Here is a 26,065-nt window from a genome sequence, read left to right as displayed (position 1 = left end):
CCAGAACTTCACAGAATCCCACCTAGGGCATCTCATCAAGCAAACGAGAGGCCTTCCAACACCAGCCAGCACTCCAACAAATACAAAATAAACCAAAAACACACCTCAAAGATAAGTCCTAAAGTCCTTTTCCATTGGGAGGCCGTAAAAGAAACTAGAAAGTCTAGAGGAACATCTCATATTTTGTCCACAAGCAAATAAGCCACCAAAATAACACCTTCTCTCCCACCCCCAACACTCAGGGATACTGGAAGGTGCATTTAACTGTTGCCCCGGGGTAACAGGGGGGAGGGAGCCTAAACGCTGATTTAGAGTATTGCTGGTACGATTTAAGAGGAAAGCCGAGACCTGTGCTCTGAAACAACGCTTGCAACCATCACCCACAAACGGCCCAGCGTTTTGTACACAAATGTTCTGGTACAAAGTTGAAGAGCGCTCCAAGACCAGGCTTGTTCTGGTATCTTCTGAGGCTAATCAGAAAAACACGAGGGGAGCGCTCCAGAAGGGAACAGCAAAAGCTCTTTTAACTTTAGCTATTTATATTTGGAAGGACAAAGCCTTACAGAACATGCCAGAGGGACCGTGCCTGCCTGTGGAAAGATGGCAGGTCAGGTATACATGGGCCTCGTACCCACCATTTTGTTCTCCTCCTGGAGAAGCGCTTGGTCACACAGTTATGCAATTTTCCCCTCCAGCAATTCAGTGCAATCCTTTTTTGAATGTTAAAGAACAAAAAACCTACAGTCCGGATTTTCAACCATGTCTCCTGTCATCAACATTTCTAGGCACAAATACTAGCAATTTAGATCTAAATGTTGGCAGCGACAAAACTGCAAATATTTGCCCCTGATTCATGTTGGGCACTGCATTGTTTCTCTAAAAATAGAGGCAAACACTGAAAAAGCGGGGTCTAAGTCCAGGCAACTTTAAAGGATATGATTATCGTCAACAGCAACTCCAGCTTCCCACCACCCCTGCTCTGCTCTCATCCCAACCTCACTCTTTCAAATTCTCTTTTGGAGAGGGCAGAAAAAAAAAAAAAAGCCAGTTGTCTACAGAGCAGCTTAAAATTGTAGCAGCTTGTGTCAGCTCCAAAGGACACGCTCAGAACAGGAAACCGAATCTTTTCCAAATAAAAGCCACTGTTTCTCCTCAGTTTTCCATCTAGCACTCAGAAACAGAAACAGGAAGATGCAGTTTGTTCTGGCACTTTCTGGAAGCACATGAGGTCTCTTCAACCTACTTCGACAGGAATTTAATCTTTTAAGAACGAATTTCACATACAACTTAATTCAAATCATGATTTCTGAGAGCTAGAGAGTTTGAAATGGGAAAATGTCCTGTGGGCTGCATCAGCTATGCAGCTGCTTCTAATTAAAGCTTCTCCTTTACTCTCTCTGGGCTACTTTCCAGCACAAATACTTTAGTCAGAGCTCAGCCCGTTTTTTTTTTTTTCCCCTCCTCCTTTTCAGCTCCAGCCTGCATTTGCCTTTGCTCAGGCTCTCATGGAGCTAAACAAGAGACGTAAAAAACAAAATGAAGGTATTTATCCAAATTTGAAGTATCCACAAATCCACAGAGCCGCGTTCACTCTAACAAGCTAACGCTACAAAGTGAAAGTAGAAGACTCAACAAAAGCTGCATTTTTGGCTCTTCTGCCACAAAACTCCATTGAAGTTACCTCCCAATACTTAGCTCTCTCTTGCTTCCAGACTTCTGGAAAATACGTCTGGCCCGTTGGAAAAATCTCTTTATCTGCCATACTATATTTGCTTGGGCACACATGTAGGACGGTTCTGCAAATGCACCTTATAGACTGTTTTAGACCAGTCTTCCAGATGTTTGATTTTCATGGGAGTTTCCTAGCCGGGCCCAGTGATATCATCTGGAGATGCACAGAAGGAAGCAGATGGCTTTAATTTAAAACGCGAAGGGAAGAATTCCCTGGTAGTCTTGCTTCTCCCCCCTCCTCAACCCAACACTCCCTTCGCTTCGATTGGAAGATGCTTCAACGGAGGGGGGCAGAGGGGGAAATGCAGTCTGATGACTAACGTGAGAAGGGTCCCAGCTATTTCGCTCCAGATTTTAACCAGACTTCCCTCTGGCTCCCGACTTCTGACTCCCACACCTACACCTCCTCTGAGGAGGGAGAACAGGATTCTCTGGTTAGCTTTACCAAACGCTCCTTCCCATGTCTCAAGGCTCCCATCTATGCGTCATACTCTGAATGTAAACGATGGGATGGGACGGCCTCCCAGTCGCGCATTTAAAGTAGTACACAGCTATTGTTTCCAGTCCACAGAAAGCCCTTCCACAGCAAACCACTCCGCAATACACCGAGGAGTAACAGCAACCAGAATCTGAACAGGCAAGGTCTTCAGTTCAGGTTTTGGTTTTTTTTCAGTTCTGCACAGTTCAGCTTTTTCTGACCAGCTGTGAGCAGCTTTTGGTCTGCACAGGTAAATCACAACAGGAAAGTTTCATCTGAGTGACTCACATCACCACTTTGTTCCCAGATTTGAAGCTAGAAGTGTGCTTACTCTCCCCTTTTCCCTCTGCCCTGGTCTCTAGGGTCTCCTTTAACTTCTGAAAGTAGACAGAGGGAAAGACGAAAGGGCAGCCCATTCTCAGAAAGGGACAACTTCTCAACTGTTGCATTTAGCCTCTTCTGGAAAACTCTCAGACCTCATCCTGCTACAAGTTCTCCTATGGGTATTCCCCATTCACTAGTCTAGGAGTGATTAGTCTCTCGAGATAGATCCTGAGAAGATATCTGCTGCAGTCTCAGAAGCAGTTCTGCAGCCTAGGATCTTGCCTTCGGCCCCAGAAGGGAGCTTAAATCCGAGTTAAAGTTCATTTATGAAGATCCCGCTGGAAAGGCAGGCACATCCAAAACCTGGAAAGGGGGTTGGAGTTACTGGGGGTTAGAATTGGGATAGAAGCCCCTTACTGCCATGCTGTTGCTAATTTGAGTTCAGCACGCTTTGAGGTCCTCCTGTTGCCAACCTGCAGGTAAGAAGTAAAAACTGTATCGTGCAACGTAAAAGCAGGCACAAACTTCAGCACACAGTGGGGAAAAAAAACCCAAAAAACTACTGCTCACTGAAGAGCAGCCTGGTCTAGTGGGAGGTGTCCTTGCCCAGGGCAGGGGGTTGGAACTAGATGATCTTTAAGGTCCCTTCCAACCTAAACCATTCTATGATACTATAAGAGGCGCAGAAGCACACAAAGCTGCACAGATCCGAACAGCTTTGGGCATGAAAGGATGTGCTGAAGGAGACTGTCCTTTTGGAATCAGCCAGTGTCAGCAGTCTCCACTTTTGACTAAGCACAGCAAACAAGCCACGATTGCCGCTGTACCTTTCTTTTTGTTTTTCCTTTTACCATCAGGACCTGAAAAAAAGACACTAGAGTTAAAGCAGTTCATAGAGAGGTACCGATATCCCTGCTGGGCACACAATGTGCCCCAGTTCTAAGGTCAAAAAAATCCCATGTTAAAAACCTGCAAAGCACGAGAAGCAGCAAGGCCCGGTTTCCTCTCTAAACCTTGGAGCACCCCTGCCCCAACTCCCTTCCGTCTCACTTCTGCTTCTCTCTCTGGCACCGTCTTGCTTCTGCTCGCTGTCACTGGGGAGGGAAGTTGGGAGAGGCCACAGCTGCCAAACATGGGGACACCAGTCAAGACGCCTTCTACTTGAGGGCCCTGCCCCAGGCTGAGCACAGAGGGGCTGCCCAACCCCGCATCCCCCTCAGGAGAGCACAAGAGCCTCAGAAAACAGCGGGCAGTGATGCCGAAAAAATAAATCTCTGTTCTGCTTTGACTGTCCTTGAAACCGCTCCCTGTAGCCAACGCCTTCTCAGCCTGCCCACAACTGCAGAAATACTGCAAGACACCCATATGCCGTCCCCCAGACTCTCCCTCCTACTTTCCCTGTTGTCTCGCAGCACGGAGACGGGAAAGGGTTTTCCTGTGATGGTCACAATTAGCATTAAGCAACAAGCAACTGTCACCCTGCTTCTCTGCTGGATGCGAGAGGATGCAAGAAGGCTCCTCCTTCATGTTTAACACCTCAACGCACAAAAGGCTGCCTGGAGATGCTTTAAGAGGGGGGAAGCCCCCAAAAACAACAAAACCAAACCCATCACAGTGCAATGCCAAGCCAAACCACAAAGTGCAACTGCCTTTTGCCAAAGTGGCACCCAGAAAGCTTGGAAGGGCAGGTCCCGTTCGTCCTGTCGTTGGCCATAGGGCCGTATTCCTTGGAATAAGGTCTGCGTCCTCAACAGGCCTGTCACTAGATGGGTGTAGAAAGAGCCCTCAAACAAACAGCCCTCTCCCTTGGGAGACGCAAACGCAGGAATGCGTAATTTTCTAAATATAAAAAAATCAAGGTCAAAGAAGGTCAGCGATTCTATCAAACAGTGCCACAGAACAACAGCCATGGGCCAGCAGCGTCTCCAGGGGAACGGAGCAACTTAAAGGGCGCTCGCAAGAGCAATCTGATAAAGATCCAACTCCGATTTCCTTACAAGGGTCACCATCGCTGTTCCCATAACAGAAGCCAGATGCACCCAGAATAAAGGTTTCTGCAGAAAAACAGCTTTCGCTTTTAATGGAGTAGGTGCCACAGGATTTTCTGACAAAGAAAGCTGTGCCAGCACTAAGCCGTCACTCGCCGCTTTGCCAAAATATCAAGACTTTTTTTGTTTATCGGTGCTTACATTACTCATGTCTTAATCATTGTATATCATTACCTCTGATGCAGGTAGCCCCTCAGCTATTCGCTCATTTTCTTACAGACAGCAAGATTAACTAGATGGACTGACCACACAATAGAGCAAACAACTGGGGCGAGAGGAGGTACAGAAAGAGGAAGAGAGCCTATTATAAAAACTTATTGCCCAGCAGAGGAAGTACTGCAGAAAACTTGGAAAAAAAAAAAAGTGGAAGGGGTGGAGATTTAGCTATCGGCGAGTGATCCTGCAGAGCTAGAAGCCCAGTTCAGTTTCCTAACAAAACATTTCTACTCTTACAGCCATGAAAAACTTCAGAAAGTCATTTAGGTTACGCTACCAGATAGAAAGTTCCCCTATTCGGAGTTCCTCATAGTGCAGGAAAGAAAAAAAAAGTTAAAACCAAAACAGGATGCTAAGAATCAGCCTGCTAAAGGTAGACTCTCCTCAATTAAGACGGGTTTTTTGCTATTTTTTCCTTCCTTTCTGCAAAAAAAAGTTATCGAGCCAGAATTAGAAAACAGACACATACTAATCTCTGTATACAGGCCTCTATTAGCTTTTCCAATTACTCTGGCACCTGTAAAGGGACTGAGCTGTTACTCGAAGGAGGGGTTGGCTTAAGACCTGCAAGAAGACTTTGCACAAAAAGGAAGAGGGCAACATTAGAATTATAAATAACTCTGTACGCTAAAAGAGAAATAAACCTAAGAGTGGTCAAAGCTGCCAGTGTGATAAGGGAAACGCGTCAAGATCTGGAGTGCACTACAAATACTGAACGGAAGTTAATCAGATGAACCAACTAAACAATTTTTATTTTTTTTATATAGTCTAAGACATAGTTACAAGGAACAAATTGGAGAAAACATCCTTAGGAAGGTAGAAGTGGCACCAACACGAATAGCGGTCTTGTTTATTACCTTCACCATGACCCACGTGCTTTGGCTCCAGACTCATACGCTTGAGTATGCCTCAGAAAGACCTACTAACATCGCACAATTTCTTGTTTCACTCTTAAAATACAGGTGAAAAGCAGGAGAAGTTCCAGCCTTCTTTTCAGAAGGGCAGCTCGTTTCTGTTGGCAGCAATATAAAGCCATGGAAAGGAAAAGACTAGGAAGCAGTAATAGTTAAAAATTTGGAAAAAAAACCCCAACAACCAGGGAATAAAAAGTTAAATATTTGCCTTTCTATGGCCTTTCTGCACATCAGGTATTGATTTGAAACTGAGAACCACCTCAAATTAGATTATGATTTCCCCTTTGTGCGCCACAGGTGCAATTTAAGTATATTGAGTTTGATGTACCACATCAACAGAAAGAATTAAAGGTTCTGGCTAGGGAAGATGGATGCGTAGAAAAGGGTGAAGAGTGGAGTTGTTTGTTAGCCAAGCTAAACTAACAAGACAAAATTCGCGAACATTTAAAGAATGTTGGCATTAAGAAAAAAGGGATTTAACATGCTAGAAAATGGCACAAGTTTCACTGATGAAGTAAACGAGGTTTAGAAAATAATCCATTTACTGCAGACGTAGTAAATTAACCCTGCTAAACAAGGAGGATTTATCTTTTTGCAAAATATCACTTCATTTAAAGAAAAAAAAATGTAAATACTGCAGTTTGAAAGGTGAACTGCATTTAAATAGATGTGATATCATTCTCCAGACACCACACGCTCTGACAAAGCTCCTGCTGATCAGCTTTCCATGCAGCAGCAAAGAGAAGGCGCCGTTGAAGATGGGTGTCAACACTTACCAAAACCAATTATGCGATAAAGGCAAAAGTGGGTGTTTGTTTGGGGTTTTCTGTTAGTTTGTTTTTGCAACTCCCACATACTACTTGCTCTCCCTCATGCAGAAGGGAACTGGCACACTTCAGAGTGCCGAGCAGTTCTGAAAAACCTCCTAAAAATATTCAAACTGTGGCTGAAGCTCTACCATGTAAGACAAGCTATAAGATGGAGAGCAAGTTCCAACTTAATTTGTGGGTCTGGAAACAAGATAGAGTTTACCTCTAGGATCGCTTCGGCCTCGCTTCCTAACCTAATGCAAAAAATCAAACTGACGAGATTCAAAGCCAAAAATCTGAACAAGTATTCCAGATTTCTTAGGTTACAAAAAGCTAGCACGTAAGAACTAATACATTATCATGAAACACCAACTGTGCTAAAACTGTTACGCTGAACGCACCCGATAAGAAAATCTTAACAATTTACATTTCCTTTCTGGCTAGGACCCTGAATGAAAGAAGATCGGTAATTAAATTGATTAGAAATGAAACCAACTTACTTGCAATATCCTGTACCATTTTGATACGGAATGCACTTTCCCTCATTAACACACGGCTTGGAATCATCCATACACTGCAAAGCTGGAAGAAAAAAAAAACAACAGTCAAATCAGTAGCCATACATGTCAAGTCAAAGGTTTATTTGCATATTTTGGGGAATGAAAATCTTACAGTAGGAAATTTTATAAGACTGGAACAAAAACAAAGAGACTATCGCATAGTTTAATTTAATCTCTGGCAACATCAAAAGCGCCAGACTGAAAAAAGAATCAAATACAGATTTGTTCATCAGGCAACTCAATGTTTCCAGAATTTCTTTTAGGTAGATTTTCAAAGCAAAGCACGCAGTAACTTCAGCAAGCTACAAAGACACGCATGTCCGCACTTGCGTATTTTGGATTAAGTGTCACCAATTACTACTTTCTGATCGAGATTCTGGGGTGAAATTCTCCAAAATGAGAGGCAACTACTCCTATGCCTTCTTTCACAATGTTTTGTCTCAAATTCTTTCCTTCTTTTCTACCATCTCTAGGGACACTCGGCACTGAAATAGTGGCATCTGTCCCCCTCAGAAGTTCACCTGCTGTACGTTTCTAGCAATCCAGAACTTCCTGCAACATCATTACTGTCATGGCACTCAGATCTCAGTCAGGATTGTGTTTGGGAGTAAGTGAAAACATCAGAGATGTTAAAGACTTTCAGCAAAGAATTTGGTCTTTCTAAGGAGGAGATACTCTGTGGCTCAAACCTGACATTTTCCGTATTATGTTTTAAAAAAGGCATGAGGTATGACACAGTTTGGAGCCAGTCAGTTTTTATCAAGGTCTGGTGCTGGCCTGGGTGCTCACTGGGAGCTCTGGTGAGGCCTGTTCTGATGGAAGCGGCACATCAAGCTCCATCTCTGGCAAGTGCTCGTCTCCTCACGGGGACCTGAAGCAACACACCGTGGCTATTTCTGAAGCGACCAGAAGGGCAAGAACTATGGAAACCCCACAGGATGAGAGGGCACTCTAGAACCACCAAAATTTAGCCAGTCCACTTAGGCCATTTGAAAAGCACCGTACTAGTGGACAAAGCACTCGGAACCAGAAGATCTGGGTCCTGTCCTAAACTTAGCCACATACCCAGAAGTCTTATCCTCTTCCCAGCCTCCTGGCCCGCAAACACACAATTTCTCTGCCTTTACATACGCTGTTTCAACAGCCTTACTGCATTTGGGAAAGCATTTAGCCTAGGGGCACCATCAAGAACGCCCAACCACCTAAACTGCCCAGCTGCTGTAAGGCAGGTTGCCTTTTTTTAAGGATGGTTTTCCTTTCGTCAAGAGATATTAAATTTTCAATCCAAGGGGCATCAGGGAAAACTGGTCCAAACCACCCCCAAAGTTTACACGCTGGTGACTACGGAACGGGGCTCAGAAAGAGAAGGGTTAATGCACGAGTCCCGCTACGCTCTCCTTGCGACCAGCCTGCATTCAGTCCAGCAATTAGACAACTTGGAACAGACTCCAGTTACTGCTATCCAGGGCTTGAAGTGTTATTTCTCAATAACCCTGGAGCACGTAAACAGGTCACACGCACTACAAGGTACTACTATAGCAGCGTTTCACGCTTGCAATCTGTGTAGAGAATACAGTTAAATTAAACCCAGTTGCCCAGGAAAGTGATCAATATTTCCCACAATATGAGCATGCCTGTTTCTGTTAGGTTGGTATCTGAAAAAAAAAAAAAAGGGGGCACTTGGATGGGGCTGCTTCTGCAGAGTTCTCAGGAAGTGAACAAAATTCCACTCTGAGCCCCTTTCAGATAACCCCCGAGGTCAGGGTTACCAAGCGACAGAAATATTAACACGAATTTTGCCATGGTATTCCCCCCCACAGCGGCCAAAAAAACGCTGACGCTGGCTTGCACCTGTCTGACAATTTTTCTCCCATTTAACGGCACCGTCCATGAGGCTTCAGCTCCAAACTTCATCTGCTTCTGTCTAACACTACAGCAGCTTGTTTTCACAGCAAAGATTAGCTCCAGTCAGCACGGTTCAGTTACGCCACAGTGTTCAAGAGAAACTGAGAAAGGACCTGTAATGATTCAGACTTTTCTTACCACCTTATGCTACTCCAGGGAAACAGAGGAAGGTGAAAATCAGCCTTACCAGGCTTCAGAGAACCCGGGGCGGGGGGAAGGAGACTGGGTATTCTTATCTCACCACCTTGAATTTTCACTCTTTTCACCCCACTCAAGCCAGCGAAGCAAATACTCAGGGGATTTCTTTCTTTTGCGCCCATGCTTTCAAATGCAATGTTGTAATCTCTTGGAGTACCCGCATCCCCAGGGAGATCGGAGCAGCTGGTTGATTTTGTAACCCACGTAGTAAAAGCTTAACCAGCACTTGGCCAAAAAAACACCTCCCAGCACAACCGCGCGGAGGGGAACAAGAAGGTGACGGCTTTCGGGGTGGCAGCAAGGATCCGAATCAGTGATTCCAGTTCAGCTTGCTAGGCCAAATACTTTACTAAAGCCTCACTGTCCGTAATGATTAATTTTCTCCTGGTTTTTGACAAATTATTCCTGCCTTGAACTGCAGTTTAGCAGGTCATTAAGCTACTACTGGTCCTTAGAATTCTTTAACAGGGATGCATAGTGAATGGGGCAATGCTGGCAGCTAAATATATATTTTGTTTATGGTAATTTAGAAGGGAAAGAAGCTAAGGAAAACAAAAGCAAAAAGACTCTGTTGTACTTTTCCAGCTTAAGACTAAAATAGGCTGAATAGAAATACATTGAAATGCAACAAAAGCTGAAGGGAATGTAAACGTAACCATAGTCTGTATTAAAATGAGTATTAAAAAGTAACATGACCACTTCTCTTTAAAAAAGAAATCACAAGGGAAATTGAAGACTACAGTTCTCACAGTAAAATTAGCATTTCTGTGCACAAAGCACTGTCTTCCTGTATTTCACGATATCTTTTAACAATTTCACAATGCATGCAAACCCAAGGCATTTCAACATGACTTACTTCAAAAGCTACTTTTCTGCTACTCTACCAGGCTGGGCTCAAGAGTTAGAGAGTATCAGAAACTTTACCTTCTACCTCAGCCAACATCAAAAGTATGTTTTGCTGCAGCCATTATGTTAACTGGAAATACTTTGGTCTGTACAGCACGAGAGAAGACAGCCTTGTCTTGAAAAGATAAAGGCTGCGTTTCTAGAAGCCATATATAGATAGCATCAGCACGCTGTCAAGGCTTTGAGCCTAACAGGCTGCTTTTGACAGTTTTCTTCTGTGTTTAAAAAAAAAACAGAACCAGCAAGGGTGAATTATTTGTTGGTTTTCTGGACTTGCTTTAGCTTGCCAAAACCACCGAGACTATCAGAAGCTGGGTTAGCCCAGACCAAGCAGAAGCAGCGATGTTTCAAGACCTCGCACTATCGTGCTTTTTAATGTATTGGACCACCTCATGGTTTTGTTCTCCATCCTTTTGGGCATATTACATGAATATTGGGAAGATGCTCCACGATCATGGATAGACTGGCTTCTTATGAAGTGTGCAGGCCACCGCTTTGTGAAAGAAGCACCCGATTTCCAGCACGCATCGCAGCCAGGTTTGAAAGACTTCTCGGACAAGGGCTCTAAGTGCATGCTAGATGAATGTTATGAGCTATACCACCCAGCCTAGTGTCCATAAAAACCCCTGCACATGCCTGTGTTTAGACACAAATTCTAACCTGACATTTAACTAGCCTATCAGGACTATTTTCCAAGGCCAGAGGGGGAAAAAAAAACAGGTAGCCGCTGCTGTAGAAGAAGCACAAGCAGAAAGCGTTACTCGCAGAAACTCTATAGGAAGCGCTGGGATTCTCAACCTCCAAATCTACCAAAGCTCTCACTTCAGTGGAGAATAATTGCACCTGGGTTTAATCTTTTTGACTAAAAAAAAAAAAAACAACAAAAAAAAAAACCACCACAGTTAAAGCAAATCTAGGAGGAAAAGAAAAGTTGTGTTTCTGCCTCATTGTTCTTCAGGATGCCAAGATGATCTGGATGTTGTGACTTGGTTTCTATACTTGATCCGCCCACTATAAATGCAGATACTTTCTAGGCTGGAAAATTAAAAGAAATAGTGAAGGATTAAGATCAGAAGCTGTGTCAGAGTTCAGCTTTTAAGAGAGAAGACTACTATAGGGAAACAGAGCCATAACCAGGGAAAATCTGAAAGGGCTTTGTTGTAAATACTAAAAGGAAAGCAATGCCAATAAACTCCTCACCCACGAGTTCAGAAAAAGTCATGCAGAAATAAAAATGCAAAACACCGAAACAATTAATGCTGTGAGGAAGAGAGGTTATAAAGCTGGTTTCCTGTACCTCTGTGGTTGATTATCCTGCATTTAAGAAGGTGCAGGTTCTGACCAGAGGTTTTAATAAAGTGAGAGCAATATTCTGGCAGAGAACACAGCTGAGCTTGTGGTACAGCTTTCTCCTTGGGAGGACAATATATGGGTCTCTCTCTTCTTTTTGTCCATACGTTTTCCATTAAGTTCATAGAAAACTCCGTATCTTTTATGAACCTAGACCTCTGTCCTATTTGGCTGAAACTTGCCCGTAGGTTTAAAAACTCTCTTGGGGGAGAGGGTGGAAAACAACTTGAACATAGAAGATAAGTTAGGCTAAAAACCCATTAAAGACTAGAAAGAAAACTGAAGGACAAAATAAGTTTCAATAACCTTTACATAGTCAGTGGATTTTCTGTCTTGATTGACACTCATGAGAAATAGCCCGTCATTTCAACTGCGTTAGCCATAGTATATGAAGAGGAAGGAGGAAAAGGATTCAAAGCCCTCCAACAGCAGCAATGCGGGGAATCCTTACACGAGCTCAGGAAGCTCGCCCTGAGGTGGATCAGCCCTGAAGACGATGACCGCCAGCATGCTCGAGAAACACCAGCTACACTGCAAATTGCGGGGCCTCGAATTCCAAGGCAGCGAAACACAGCTTCAAATTCCCTTCAGGAAAAACAGAGCATGGAAAAAGAAGCTTAGGGAAAATGCTGAAACATGAGGCGCCGTTCTGGAGGAAGAGCAGTAGGTCCTCGCTGTGCAGAAAGGGGAAAAAATACTCCCACGGCACAAACAGCTGCTGAAAAAGCTGGTAAGGACTAAGAAGCACTGCAGAAACAGAGAGAATACCCAAAGATAACCAAATTTTGCAGGAAAACCACAAAGGAGCGATAACTAATTACGCTATTCACTAACCTCAACAGATTACAGTTCCAGTGAGATTACATACTAGGGAAGAACCCGCTAGTAAGTAAGCGCTAGCTAAAAAAAGAAAGGAAAAACCCATTTTCATATTTTCAAAGTACAGATCATCCCATGGCAGCCACACGGGGAGGGGGAAAAACCAAAGGAGAAAAAAATCCTTACTGTGAAAAAACGATAAAGCCTTATATTTAGCACAGAGTTATAAAACGTTAATATTTGGGGGATTTAAGCCAGCTGAGCAGTTTGCACATCACAGACAGAAGGTAGTCAGTAAAGGACAAAGCTTGTCCATAAGGCATAGGAATCATCTGTAAAGTAAAAGTGCTTTAATCGGATTATTAAGACATCTCCACCGTTTTTACACACAAAGGCCTGAAATCAATTGGGTAACACAAGGCTCATCAGCTGAGCAGAGCTCCGAGAAGTGTGAAGGCACTCAGCCAACAGCCCGTACCTTTTGAGAGAAAAAACCCCAGTGCCTAAACTGGTTTTCCTCACTAGCTTTTCAAGGCTTTGTCAGAAAAGCGCAAAAGAAAACATGTAAGCGGATTTTATAAGAACAAATCAGTAAGAAGAAATTTTGCTTTCAAAGTTCATGAGGGTTTGTTTGTTTTTTTTTTGAACTCAAGGAGTGCTAACAGCAAATCTGACTACATTAAGCCCTCGGACACACAAAACCGCACGCCCTGCCATCATCCATTTAAAAATCTCACCCCTGAACTTCCAGGAACTGGCAAAAACTACTAATTGGCCCTCCTAATAACAGAGCTGGGAACCATTGGGCAAATTCAGAGATAGAGTGGAAGTTTTTCTGCCCTTGGGGTCTTAGGCCCAAGAGCCTGCGGGAAGACTGTTATTTCTATCAGACGCAGCTACAGCTCATGTGACACTGTTCCTGGTGAAAAACTACAAGTTATAATACATATGGAATTCAGGATGAACTCGTAACACACTTGGAAAGTCTGTCAGTTGTCATATTCTCTATTTCCTTGCGCAGCTACTGTTCCTTGCCCTCCCCTATTTTCAGTTTTCCAAACAAAGCCAAAATGCTTAAAATACAGAACAGCAGCATAAAGCTCTGTTTAAAAAAAAAAAAAGTTTTCAAGAAAAAAAAAATGTAGGGAAGGCAATTAAAGAGCTGAAGAGGTATTGGTGTTTCCATGGCAATCTGGCAGAGCTCGCGTCTTCTCCAAAGTCCTCCGTCATTCTCCAGCACTAAATCTTTATTAATTTGAACGTTAAGCAATGTGTGCCTGTGCAGAAACGCCGGCCCCGCCGCTTGTGCCGAGCATCGCTTCCGCAGCCCCTCCAGGCTGATGTCGGAGAAACGAGATGAAGAACTTGCTGTGCGGAACAAACAGCAGACGCCCGTGCCATTGTGAGATACAAAGCGCTTTTTTCATCCTCGTAGCAGTCTAAAAAAAGGACTTGTGCCCTAGGAACAGACTATTTTCCAAACAGAACGAATGATTATTTCTGCAGCTCTCAGATGACCGTGTTTAGAAGCATATAAGCACTGTTTCTTCTCGATGGGCACTGACAGCCCTTGACTTCTGTTGGCAAGATGATTTCAGAGTGAATTCATAGAAACGAAGAATATAACTACAAAATGACTTTTTAACACGGATGCTTAGGGAAGCTCTTCACTCCCCCATCATGGATGATACTTCCCTAGCGTGCCCCAAAGGAAGGGTGAGAATTAATAATCACGGTATCATTCCTCGGCTTTGCAGTCATTAGGCAAGAGTACAAACTCAAAGGAAACTACGTGACATCTGAAGTTACAAATTGTGGCCGTTGGGAATTTTACTTAACAGCAAAATCAAAGTCGGGAAGAAACATGTTGCCAGAGTCCCCCTGATTCTCCTTCACCTACTGCTTGTCCTGGCTTCAAGCCCCAGCCGCTCATCCACCCACCCCCTCACAGCACAGACACCGGTTTTGAAAATGGGAGAAGCTGGAAAACAGGACCAGAGCACATATTGAAGAGAATTACTCACTTATTACAACAGCTGCAAGACACCTAAAAAAAAGGGAGGGAGGGAAATAGCCGTGGAAGCCAACAAAAACCCAACCCACCCATTGTACGAGAGTCAAATGCCAAACGCCACCAGAGGCGTAAGTCCTCTTTTCCCAAGGATTCAAGTCCTGAGAATGTCGGCGAGAGGACCTTCACGTCTTTCTAATCTGACTAAGTGATGCCCTGCAGGAAGTGATGCAAGTTTGCCAGATTCTCATCACGCTCCCTTTTGAAAGTCTAAATCAGCATCTTTGATAAGAACGAATTCGACAGACAGTAGCACCTTCAGAAGATCGAGTAAAACTTGCTCTTCCGTAAGCAAATCCTTATCAAGCAGGACCGGCATCATCAGCGTTATCTAAAGTCCTCAAAAGTTTCACTGTTTGAAGACGATCTCAAACCGTGGTCCACATCAGCGCTGCTCTACATTAAAAACGTCTTGCAGCCTGTTAGAAGGACGCACTGATGGTCAACGGCGATCTGGTGAAACTGGGCTTAGCAAAACCTGAGAGTTAACAATGACGGTTAATAATGACTGTGTCCAGTTCTGGGCTCCCCGGTTCAAGAAGGACAGCGAACTGCTGGAGAGGGGACAGCAAAGGGCTACCAAGACGAAGAAGGGACTGGAACATCTCTCTTACGAAGAAAGGCTGAGGGATTTGGGTCTTTTCAGTCTGCAAAAAAGACCACTGAGGGGGGATCTTATCCATGCTTATCAATACTGAAAGGGTGGGTGTCAGGAGGATGGGGCCAGGCTCTTCTCAGTGGTGCCCAGGGACAGGACAAGGGGTAACGGGCACAAACTTGACCATAGGAAGTTCCATCTCAACGTGAGGAGGAACTTCTTTCCTTTGAGGGTGGCAGAGCCCTGGCACAGGCTGCCCAGAGAGGTGGTGGAGTCTCCGCCTCTGGAGACATTCCAAACCTGCCTGGACGCGTTCCTGTGCCACCTGCTCTGGGTGAACCTGCTCCGGCAGGGGGTTGGGACCAGATGATCCCCAGAGGTCCCTTCCAACCCTACGATTCTGTGATTAGGGCAGGCTTTTACCCACAAGGACTCCTGCTTCACCCACTGCGGATCAGAAGAGGAGCAAATCGTTCACAGCAATTATCGGGAGAAGATCCCGAGGTGTTGCCGCCCCACCCCAGCTTACTGCAGCTTCCACCGCAGCCTTGTGCGAAACTAAACGGCCCAACTGGAAAAGCCAGTTGCTGCACCACTGGGCTTGCATGATGAGGCAGAGTTGAGTCGTCCAAACCATAGAGCTGGGTGCATCCAGAAGCCTCCTATTTATTGACCAAGAGGGATGACGTCAGATACCTGCCCTCTCTTGCACAAGAGCATCGAGGCAGTTGAATATGCAACCTGAAAAATACCCTTTCGGTGACTTCACCTCTCCCTTTCCCATTAATTCCAGCCACAGCTCTCGCTCTCAAGAACCAGATGTGGGTCAATATTCTCACGAACAACAGGAGGCATTTTCAGTCCAGATTTGTCACCTCTGGCGACCAGCCTTTGTTTAGCACTGGGAAGGGATTTCACCCACAAGGCCAAAAAACCTCTAAGCATGGGAGGACCTCAACCTCCGTGCCCAGGCAAGTGACAACAAGCGATATCACAGCTACTTCTCCTCTCAGGCCCTGTCCAAGAAGGAACCTCGGATTATTAGCAACATCATTAGCAATAAGCTGATAAGTTGCTGCTACGAAGCTACATCTTAGCCAAGCGGCCACGACATCTAGCCTTTGCAAAAAATAGCATTTTGCCGTCTTACTGGGCTGTGTAAGCCACTTCCAGAAATAACAGTCCTACCATGCACCACACCTCTACCCTACCAAGAAAACGCATTTCTGAATCTATAAGACACCTACCCTTCAAAGGTCCTTTATTTTTGCAGCCCCTTTTGAGAAAAGCTAGCCAAAACACATTGACAAAATAGATTTAGCTGGGTTTGTGTTGGTTTTTTTTTTTTAAATCCAACCATTTTCTTGCAACATATTGGTAAAACCAAGCAAGTCAGATTTCAGAAAGGGTTACTGGCGGGGGGGGGCGGCAGAACCAAAACCAAAAAAAAAACCAAGAACAAGACCCACAACCAATATTTCTCCCAGGAGACAAAAAATGACCATTTCAATGACAAACCAGACAGATAGATTGATTAACCTGACTATGTTGTATCCAAAACAGCGGTAGCGGTCAAAACTCCACAGCCAAGAGCTTCCACGCCTAACCAAACAATACTAAAGCATAAAATCACTGAAATTCTCAGCGTCTCGCTCGGTCACGCACTGAACAACTTCCACTACCAACTTTCTCCCGTGGCCACACGGGGTGACACTCCCGAGTCGCTCTGTGACTCTTCACGAGCCACCTGAAGAGCCACCCGGCCTCTCTGGAGCCAAAAGGGAGAAAGAATGAGGAGCGAGGAGACACATAAGCAATCAATGACCGCAGGTCCTCCACAGCTTTAATGTGCTGCAAGGCTGCACACACCGTTCTCCGGGAGCTGCGAAAGGCACAAAATCCATCGGAACCCGACAGTTAAGGCCATGGACCGCGTTCCCCAGCTGGAAAACGTATTGCAAATGCCAACGCGCAGCAGTGACGAAGAGCAGCCGTTCCTTCGGATGCGCGCACACAGGGCTCCATCGCGCCTGAACCGATTAACAGTTAGAGGACGGGGATACAGAGAAATTCCTTCTCTGTGCACAGGTATTCCCTCAACAAAGCGGCTGGAAGGAACACGGCGCATCGGCATTCCAGGGGACGGGAAGCAGCAAACCGTTCTCCCCCGTGTTTTGAAACCAAAAAAAAAAAAAGAGAGAAAAATAAAAACCTCGGGCGCCCAAGCCGCTCCTTGCACCGGCGTCGCCAGCGAGCCCTGCCACTCCAGGCACGACTTCCATGTCACTTTGTCACTTTTCTGCTACGCGTAGTCTCCCACGGGAGACCGGCGCCCCACAGGAGACACCCCCCCCCACGGCGTTCCGCGCCCCGGGCCGCCCCGCAGCACCCCCCAGCGCGGGCCCGGCTCAGCGTGGGGTCCCGGCGGGGCCCCCCATCCCCCCCCCGCCGTGACACCCCACGCACGGCCTCCCCCCCCCACACCCGCGCCCCCAAGGGAGGAAGGTGACACGGCCGCCGTCCCGTTGGAAGCGGCGTCGGGAGAGAGGGGCCGGTCCTCCCCCGCGGCTCCGGGCAGCCCCTCAGCCCCGCCGCCCACGCACCGCCTCACCCCCCGCGGGCCCCCGCAGCCCCTCGGCGCCGTTCTTCCCCCTGCTCCCGCCCCCAACTCGGCACTCACCGGCCGCGGGGTCGGCGCGGCTGAGCACGGCCAGCACCAGGCCGAGGAGGGCAGCGAACGCTGGCCCCGCTCCGCGGGCCATGGCCACGGCCGCTCCCGCCGCCACTCGCACGGCGCGGCGCGGCGCGACGCGAGGCGGAGGGATCTGCCGGCCTCCGATGGCGCCTGCGGACGCCCCGCGCGGAGGGACACGGGCCGAGACGCACCACCCCCGCTTCCCTCCGCCGCGCCGCCCGCCACGCCCCGCCCTACACTGCCCCGCCCGCCGCCAGGGGGCGCCCCTCCGGGACCGCGAGGGGGGACGGGACAGGGACGGGGACGGGGACGGGGACGGGGACGGGGACGGGGACGGGGACGGGGGGAAGGTGGCAGTGCAGATGGAGGGATGGAGGACACAGCCGTCACGCTGCTGTGGGGTGAAGCATGGAGGGGTGGAGAGGTGGAGGGGTGGAGGAGTGGAGGGGTGAAGGGGTCGAGGGATGGAGGGGTGGAGAGGTGGAAGGATGGAGGGATGGAGGGGGTGGTGGGATGGAGGGATGGAGGAGTGAAGGGGTGGAGGACACAGCCATCACACTGCTGTGGGGTCAGGCATGGTGGGATTGAGAGATGGAGGGATGGAGAGGTGGAGGGATGGAGGAGTGGAGGGATGGAGAGGTGGAGGGGTGGCGAGATGGAGGGATGGAGAGGTGGAGGGATGGAGGAGTGGAGGGATGGAGAGGTGGAGGGGTGGCGGGATGGAGGGGTGGAGAGATGGAGGGGTGGACGGGTGGAGGGGTGGAAGCATGGAGGACACAGCCATCACGCTGCTGTGGGGTGAGGCATGCTGGGATGGAGGGGTGGTGGGACGGAGAGGTGGAGGGATGGAGGACACAGCCATCACACTGCTGTGGGGTGAGGCGTGGTGGGGTAGAGAGATGGAGGGTTGGAGGGGATGGAGGGGTGAATGGATGGAGGGATGGAGGGGATAGAAGGGTGGAGGGATGGAGGGGTAGAGAGATGTAGAGATGGAGGGATAGAGGGATGGAGGGATGGAGGGGTGGAGAGGTGGTGGGATGGAGGGGTGGAGGGATGGAAGAAGTATAGAGGGGTGGAAGGATGGAAGAAGGATGGAGGGATGGAGGACACAGCCATGACGCTGCTGTGGGGTGGTGGCAGTGGTGGCAGGGCGAGCTCACTGCCCCATGGCGCGGCCCCACAGCTCTGCCCCACAGCAGCTCGTGCTGCAAAAGCCCAGGAAGACAGATTCCTGTGGAGGGGGCAGTCTCGGGAGAGCAGTGGGCCCTCGAGATTCCCCCCGCCCAGTGCTCAGCCATCATTTCAAGCGCTAAAAATCCCTTCTGCCCTGGCTGCAGCTCCCCACAGACTGAGAGCCCTTTGTGTGCGGGGCTGGCGGGGCAGCCTGGCCGGTGAAGGCAGGATTGTGCCGTGTTCGGGGGAGGGGGGGGGTGGAGGGGGTGGGCAATGAATAAACCTCCCTGTTTTGTGCCTGTAATTCGCCAGATCCCAGAGCGTGGAGCTGGATGGTCAGTGCCTGGCCACCAAGATGGTTTTTCCAGGTGTGCCAATGCAGCCTGGGTGACGAATCCCCCACCGTCCTGCCAGAGCTTCCCATCGCTGCTCCGACAGCCGCTGGCAGGCAGACGATGGTGCTGCTCCTGGCACATTTTCCTCCCCGCAGCTCCTCGCCTGCCGAGGTGGAGGCCAGACCCTCAGCACGCCCAAAATTTTCCACTTACAAACTTATAGGTGGCAGCAATCAGTGCTTTAAAAAAAAAAATTATCATGAAGCCAAGCTGGGGGTCGAGGAGGGACAGGCAGGAATGTGCCTGGGACAGGCAGGGCTTGGGGCTGCTCTCCCTAATGCAGCTAATTCAGGGGGAATCCTGGTGTTTCACCCAAAGCTGTCATTCCCAGCTCCCCCCGGTGCTGAGCATCACTCATTATCCCTCACCTCAAAGCAGCCCAGTCCTCCATCCTCTGCGTTTCACTTCACCTGAGCACAAGGCACCGACCCCCAGCATGGGGACAGCATCCGCGGCGCCCCGGCACAGCTCTCGGAAGCTGCCATCAGGGCAACCAGCTCCACCTGACAAAGTGGGGCTCCAGGGGGAATCCAGCCCTGATGAGGGAAGGTGTCGCTTGGCTCCCGTGGGTCTGGGGAACCTGATGATTGCTGCCATCTCCCCACTCTAACCCTGCTCTCGTAGGTGGACGTGGGCTCGGGTTCCCACGGGGAAGAGCATCCCGCGGCAGCTCTGTCAGGCAGAGAAAGGGGGTGGGAGCAGCCCCCAGCAGGTCCTCTACGTGGTAGAGGCTTGAAGGGGCCCGACCTGGATGGGCAGTGTGGGTTTTGCAGTGGGGGAGGTGAGGACTGAGCTACCCGTGGTCGCCCTGGCCAGGTGGGTGGCCCATGCCAGGAGGGAACACGCAGGGCAGGGTGGGAAGGGGACAGGGCCAGTTGCCCCTCTGCGTCCCCCTGGCAAAGCTCCTCAGTTCCTTCCCCACCATCCCCATGGGTCTGTCTCATAAGCAATAAGCTGTTTGCAGAGGAATTCAAAATGTGTCTCAGCATTGCTTCATCTTACGCACCCCGTCACAGTCCCACTAACAACACCATATGCAAATCAGTGAAGGTTCGTCACACAGAGCACCCACAGGCAGAAGAGACCCTCCAGCCCTACTACGCACCATTTTCCACCCAGTTTCCCACCCAGAGGTGACCAGTGCTGGAAATGGAGGGCTCTGGCAAGGGTTTCCATAAGTTCCAGCTGGCTTCCCCCATGCTTTGCTCTGCTTTTCCCATGGAGTGTCTTGCTTGGGTGCAGGAGCTGAGCTCTGGCCCACCTGGGGTGGTGGAGGTGGGCAGGGTGCTGGACAGGGTGGTGAGCCAGATGACGGATGGGGTGGTGGGCAGGGTGGTGGACGGGGTGGTGGGCAGGGTGATGGAGAGGATGATGGACAGGGTGGCGGGCAGGGTGATGGACAGGGTGGCAGGCAGGGTAGTGGGCCAGATGATGGACAGGGTGGTGGGCCAGATGATGGACACAGTGGCGGGCAGGGTGATGGACAGGGTGGCGGGCAGGGTCGTGGGCCAGATGATGGACAGGGTGGTGGGCAGGTTGATGGACAGGGTGGCAGGCAGGGTGGTGGGCCAGATGATGGACAGGGCAGTGGACAGGGTGATGGACAGGGTGGCGGGCAGGGTGGTGGGCCAGATGATGGACAGGGCAGTGGACAGGGTGATGGACAGGGTGGTGGGCCAGATGGTGGACAAGGTGGTGGACTGGGTGGTGGGCAGGGTGATGGGCAGGGTGATGGACAGGGTGGTGGGCAGGGTGCTGGTGCCTGGCAGAGGGCTGGGTGTGCTCCAGTGCTGGAAGCGATGCCAGCTGAGGGATTAGGAGAGCTGAACAGACTCCATATCCACAGGATCGCTCGTTAAAGGGCCCTGGCAATTAGGGAAATCCTGGCACTTTGGCTGACAAAGGCAGGGAGATCAAGCCCTCTCTGTGGCTCCACGTCAGGAGTCTCACGCCACGATGATTTTGGTTGCCTGCCCCACAAGAGCACCCATTTTGGTCCCAGCGCGTGCAGACCGCTCTCAGCCCAAGCGCTTCTCAGGTTTCCTGCCCTACTGCTTCAAAGCCAGCCCCGTATGCCATCCCTTGAGCTGTCACTGGCGGTGGCAGCATCTGGGTCCCCCCTGTTCAGCAGGGACCTCCCGGGTGATGCTGAGGGGCTGATCTCTGCCTGCAGACGGCATGGCTGCCTGCGACAGTGGGGGGAAGGCATCCTGCTCCCTGCGGGGAGGAAGCCCACGGGGATGGCACCCACTTCCCCACATCCCCTGTGGCTCTGCAACCGGCGTGGGGGACACGCTGCCGGGCAAAGATGCCCAGGGGCTCTGCCGTGCCCTCCCCACAGAAGGCAAAACATATTTAAACAGTCTGAGGTGGTTTTGGGGGGGGGTTTGTGCACTCTCAGCGAGCGGCGTAGTATTTCTCTGTCCCTCACCTTGGAGTTTCACCAGCTTCACCAGCTTTGCAGCGGCTCTTTCAGAATAAAGGGTGTTTTCTTGCAATAACCTTTCAGTGACATTTCTGGCCGTTTGGGCAGTCAAACCTCAGCCCAGCCCACACCCAAACGCCCGCCTGGTGTCAGGCCCAGCGTTTTACACACCCAGATAAACGTTGCCTCGTTTTTACCTGCCCCCGGTTTGGGGGTCCCTTGGGACATACCCGAGTCGTATATCCCAGCTTTCTCTTTGGCAGACAGGAGAGCTGGAACCCCGGTAAAATGGAAGCTGAGGGTATTACAGAGTTGCAAGACGTCAGCAGCCAAGAGGCTTAAGAAGAAACGGGAGGGAGAGAGGCTTCCAACAAAATCCCCGGGGCTGGCAGCCTTGTGCTCGCGCCACAAATAGCTTGTCCTGTGGCTCGTCTGCTAACCCTTAGCGTTCACATGACTTGGCTTACGCCGCGGTTGCCTTACCTGCCAGCCAGTCTCCTCTTAACAAGAAAGAGAGAAGTGCAAAGGCATTCCCGCCTCAGGCCCTGCAGGAATGTGCCCTGAGCCGCCTCGGCTGCTCCGCTTAATCCCCCTAGGGAATTCGTACCCTCTGCCTTCCCCGCCGCCGCCGAGGAGAAAGGAGCAGCAGAGACCATGTGTGATGAACTGACTGCAGCCTCCCGCTCCCCATCCTCTGTGCCACGCTGGGGGAGGAGGGGGAGAAAATCGGGAGTGAAGTTAGGGCTGGGAAGAAGGGACGAGTGGGTGGAAGGTGTTTTAAGATTTATTTTTTATTTCCCATTATCCTCCTCTGAATCAATCGGTAATAAATTAAACTAGTTTCCCCGAGTCAAGTCGGCTTTGCCCGTGACGGTAATTGGTGAGTGATCTCTCCTTGCCCTTACCTCAACCCGTGAGCCTTTCGTTGCATTTTCTCTCCTCCACCCAGCTGAGGAGGGGGAGCGATAGAGGAGCTTTGGTGGGCACCTGGCATCCAGCCCGGGTCAAGCCACCACAGGGCAGGCTGCCATCGCAGCTGTGACGGGCTTGTGGCCGTGCACAGGGGACGCGCAGCTCCAGGAAAGGTCCCGGGGTGCCACACACCCCCCAGGTTCTGTGGGCTCCAGCACCACGGGGACCCACGCAGAGGACTTGGGGTCACCATGGCTCCAGCAAACATGTTTAGTTCCACTCCTCTGTGCAAATCCTGTGTCTGCTGCCATTTTTGGGAGGTCCCGGTGGCGGCTGATGGGGAGGGTGCGCTTTCTGCTCTGGGTGCTGTGCTGTGATGGGACTGGGGAGTCCCTTTTCCAGCGAGTGATGTGCCAGGGGAGCGGAGGGTACCGGGATGGCCTGGGAGCAGCCAGGGAGCACCTGCAGGACTGGGATGCTGCTGGCGGGGAGGCTGGGAGAAGAAAAACATTAAAAAAAAAAAAAAAACGCAACGACAGAGGAAACAGGTTTATCGTCTCTCTGCAAGAGCGTCGGGACCCAGCCGCAGGGGTTTTTCAGAGCCATGAGTCAAAATCATGCTGGGCTCCTCCCGGCAGCCCGGAGAAAGCCCCGTGGCAGGAGTCCGGCAGCCCCGCCAGGGTGGGCACGGGAAGCGGGGACTCCCCAGCTTCTGCTTTATCCCCTCCGTCGGGTTTGGGAGCGCAGGCATGACTGCAGCCAGACGGGAGCAGCCGCGTGGGACACTGCGGGGCTTGGTGCTGTGGGCACGGCTCCCCAGCAGACCCCGGGGTGCACCCACAGGGGACCCAAAGGGTCCCCAAGAAGGGGGACAGGCTGGGAAGGGAGGTGGCACGGCTGCCCCGGGAAGCAGAGCCGGGGATGTGCGTGGGCAGCTGGGTGGGAGGCGGTGCAGGAAGCATGGGCAGAGCATCCGTGGCGGAGGGGTTGTACCCCACCTCTCCCCGGTGCTGGACACAGGGGCTCAGGAGCCGCCAGACCCCCAGGGACACCCAAAAAGGGTCAGCTCTGGGGGGTGAACGGGGATGGAGCGAGGAGGGGGCCAGGTGGGTGCCCCCCGTCCTGCCCTGGGGCTTGCTGAGTGCTCGGGGCTGGGGACCAGCCCAGCTGCGTCACCCCGGACGGCGGGGGCGGGAGGATTCAGGGGTGCCCTGGGACGGGACACGGCCCCGACTGAGGCCTGTGCGAGGGAGCTGGTCCCAGCAGCCACCAGCCTGTGGCCAGCCGCCAAGCCCAGCACCCCTCCACCTGAAAAGCCTTCATTTTCAGGCAGCAGAAAGTCGACATCCTCCTTCCCAGGTCAGCTCGGCACCACCGCAGCACAGCAAACCCTAAGAGGGGGGAGGCGACCTTCTGAGCCCCCCAGCTTGGCTCTGCGGGGCATCCTTCCCTGTCCCCGGTGGGATGGAGAGCCCCCCAGAGAGGCAGAGCTGCTGTGGCCCCATGGCAGCCCCCCAGGGAGGTAGGACAAGGACCAGGGCGCTCGAAGGCTGAACCCCAAGCCCTACCGCCCTGGCCAACGCTGCGCAGGCAGTTACCCAGCACCGTGTGCCCTGGGCAAGCACTTACCCTGCCCAGGGACGCTGTCACAGCCCTCTGCACCGCTGGCGTGTTCACTCATGGCGAAGCAGCTGCCAGAAACCGCCCGGGGTCAAACCGCTCCCAGGGCCTCAGAGGGAAAGATGCTGAAAGTGGGGTTTTTTTTCTCGAAACCTGCCCGAAAAAGGGGTTTGTGAGCTCGAGGAGCTGGTTCAAAGCAGGGCGAGCAGCTGGTGCCCGAGTAAACGCAGAAACCAAAACCCTGCAGCGCCCGAGCGGCTGCTCCCCGGAGGGGTGACGGTGCAGAGCACGGCCACAGCCCCTGCCAGGTGGGATCCGCTTTATATTTGTCACCACGGCCGGACCACCCTACCAGCCTTCACCGCTCCGCTGCACTCTTCTTCTCCCACCCACAGCAGGTTTGGCATCGCCCAGGAACCAGCTCTGCTGGTCCGCTCTCGCCGCTTCATTTTTCAGACGCCCGGGGGAAAAAAACCCCCGCCACCCAGCACCGGCATGCCCAGCGCAGCCCTGCGATGGGCCAGGGTGGACACGGCCACGCACGGTGCCCCCAACAGTCATCCCAGCCCCGTGAACACAGGGACACCCGGGGTGACCTGAGCTGAGCAGTGGTAGCAGCAAGCACAGCCAAAACCGACAGCTTTTCTGAGAGATTGCGCTTGCGACGAGGCTTGTCACCTCTGCGCTGGGCAGAGCAGGACCCAAGGCACCTCGGGAGCTGCTTTTAGCACCCCCTTTTCCTTTTCACCCTGCCACTCTCTGCCTGTACCCTATGCCGAGGGTTTCCCAGCAGCAACGGGCACGCCGTGGGGCTGGGGAGAGCCCGGCTCTCCCCCCCTCACCCTCACAGCTCAGGTGCTGCAGAGGTGCCAGGACTTTGCTTTGCTCCCCGGTCATGCTTCCCGCTCTGCTCCACACATGCCGGGCGCGGGACAGAAATCCTCAGCCTCCGCCGGGATGAGGGGACAAGTCACAGAGACCGCGGGGACACCTGTCGGGGGGACCCAGCAGGCAAAGGCTGCTCCAGAGCCTGCAGAGGCAGAGGGGCTGCTCGGAAAGAGCCATGAGATAGGCGTTGGGTAGGAGGTGACTCAGGCCCTGCTGGGAAGCGTCACCCTCCAGCCCAGCGGCAGTGCCCCGGCGGCGTGACAGGACGAGGCCAGGCGGCACAGCCTTCATGGCACGGCCCGGGAGCCCTGGCAGACAGATCCCTGGGTTCTTGGGGATGCAGCCCATGCCCAGCGAGGCTGCGGGTCTTTGGGGACACCAGGGCATTGGAACGAGGCGGGGGAGCCCTCAGGAAGAGCCGCCTTGGGCTCCCCAGCACTGGGCATGGCTCCGTGCAGGTACCAGCTTCATGCGGGCACTGCCATCTGCAGGCAGCAGCTTCGGGGCCACCTCTGGGCTTCTCCCAGCACCCGAGTGAGCAGCAGCCACCCACCATGGTCACCCACAACCCAACACTCACCACTACTGCTGCACGCCGGGGCAGGGAGCCACCTCCCTGAGCCACCGGGTGCTCGCAAGCTGTCGGCTGACGCATGGAGAAACCAGCCATGGCTTCTCCTCCCCCCTGCCCTGAGCAGCCCGTCAGGAGCAACTAACCTCAGGCCTGGCTGCCGAGGAGGTGCAGACAACCCCCAGCCTACACCTCCCTCGCACAGAACATCACCAGGGCCTCTGCCCTGTGCGAGGGTGGAAAAGGGACTTACTATTTCGAGCACAGCGAGGGAGTTGCTTGTGAAGCACTCCCTGGAGCCCTGTGTTGTCTTCCTTGCCTTTCTCCTTAGGCAACAGCATTTTTACACTCCAGGGGACACAAACCCCACTCCCGGTTTGTTCTGTTTCATGCGTGCCCCACGTGAACAAGCATCACCACAGAACCATCCCCATAAAAACCTGCCCAAGTGCCCACGAG

General features: G+C 51.3%; 1 protein-coding gene across 4 annotated transcripts in view; it reads right to left on the bottom strand.

Moving 5' to 3' along the window:
* Nucleotides 1-17,816, bottom strand: part of NOTCH2 (notch receptor 2) — a 91,097-nt gene extending 73,281 nt beyond the window's left edge. For 3 of the 4 annotated variants that reach the window (XR_010072151.1, XM_063342902.1, XM_063342903.1), the window contains exons 1-2: nucleotides 17,608-17,816; nucleotides 7,021-7,102 (exon numbers count right to left, since the gene is read on the bottom strand). Coding sequence is in view for 3 of the 4 variants with exons in the window: in XM_063342902.1 (XP_063198972.1) it covers nucleotides 7,021-7,102; nucleotides 17,608-17,689 (164 nt within the window). In the remaining variant the exon portion in view is untranslated. The remainder of the gene's footprint in view (nucleotides 1-7,020; nucleotides 7,103-17,607) is intronic. The other variant, XM_063342901.1, reaches the window with a different exon arrangement.
* Between the last annotated feature and the right edge of the window lie 8,249 nt (nucleotides 17,817-26,065).

The sequence above is a fragment of the Chroicocephalus ridibundus genome, chromosome 8 (assembly GCF_963924245.1).
Source record: "Chroicocephalus ridibundus chromosome 8, bChrRid1.1, whole genome shotgun sequence".
Classification (NCBI taxonomy): Eukaryota; Metazoa; Chordata; class Aves; order Charadriiformes; family Laridae; genus Chroicocephalus; species Chroicocephalus ridibundus.
This window is presented reverse-complemented; position numbering and strand designations above follow the sequence as displayed.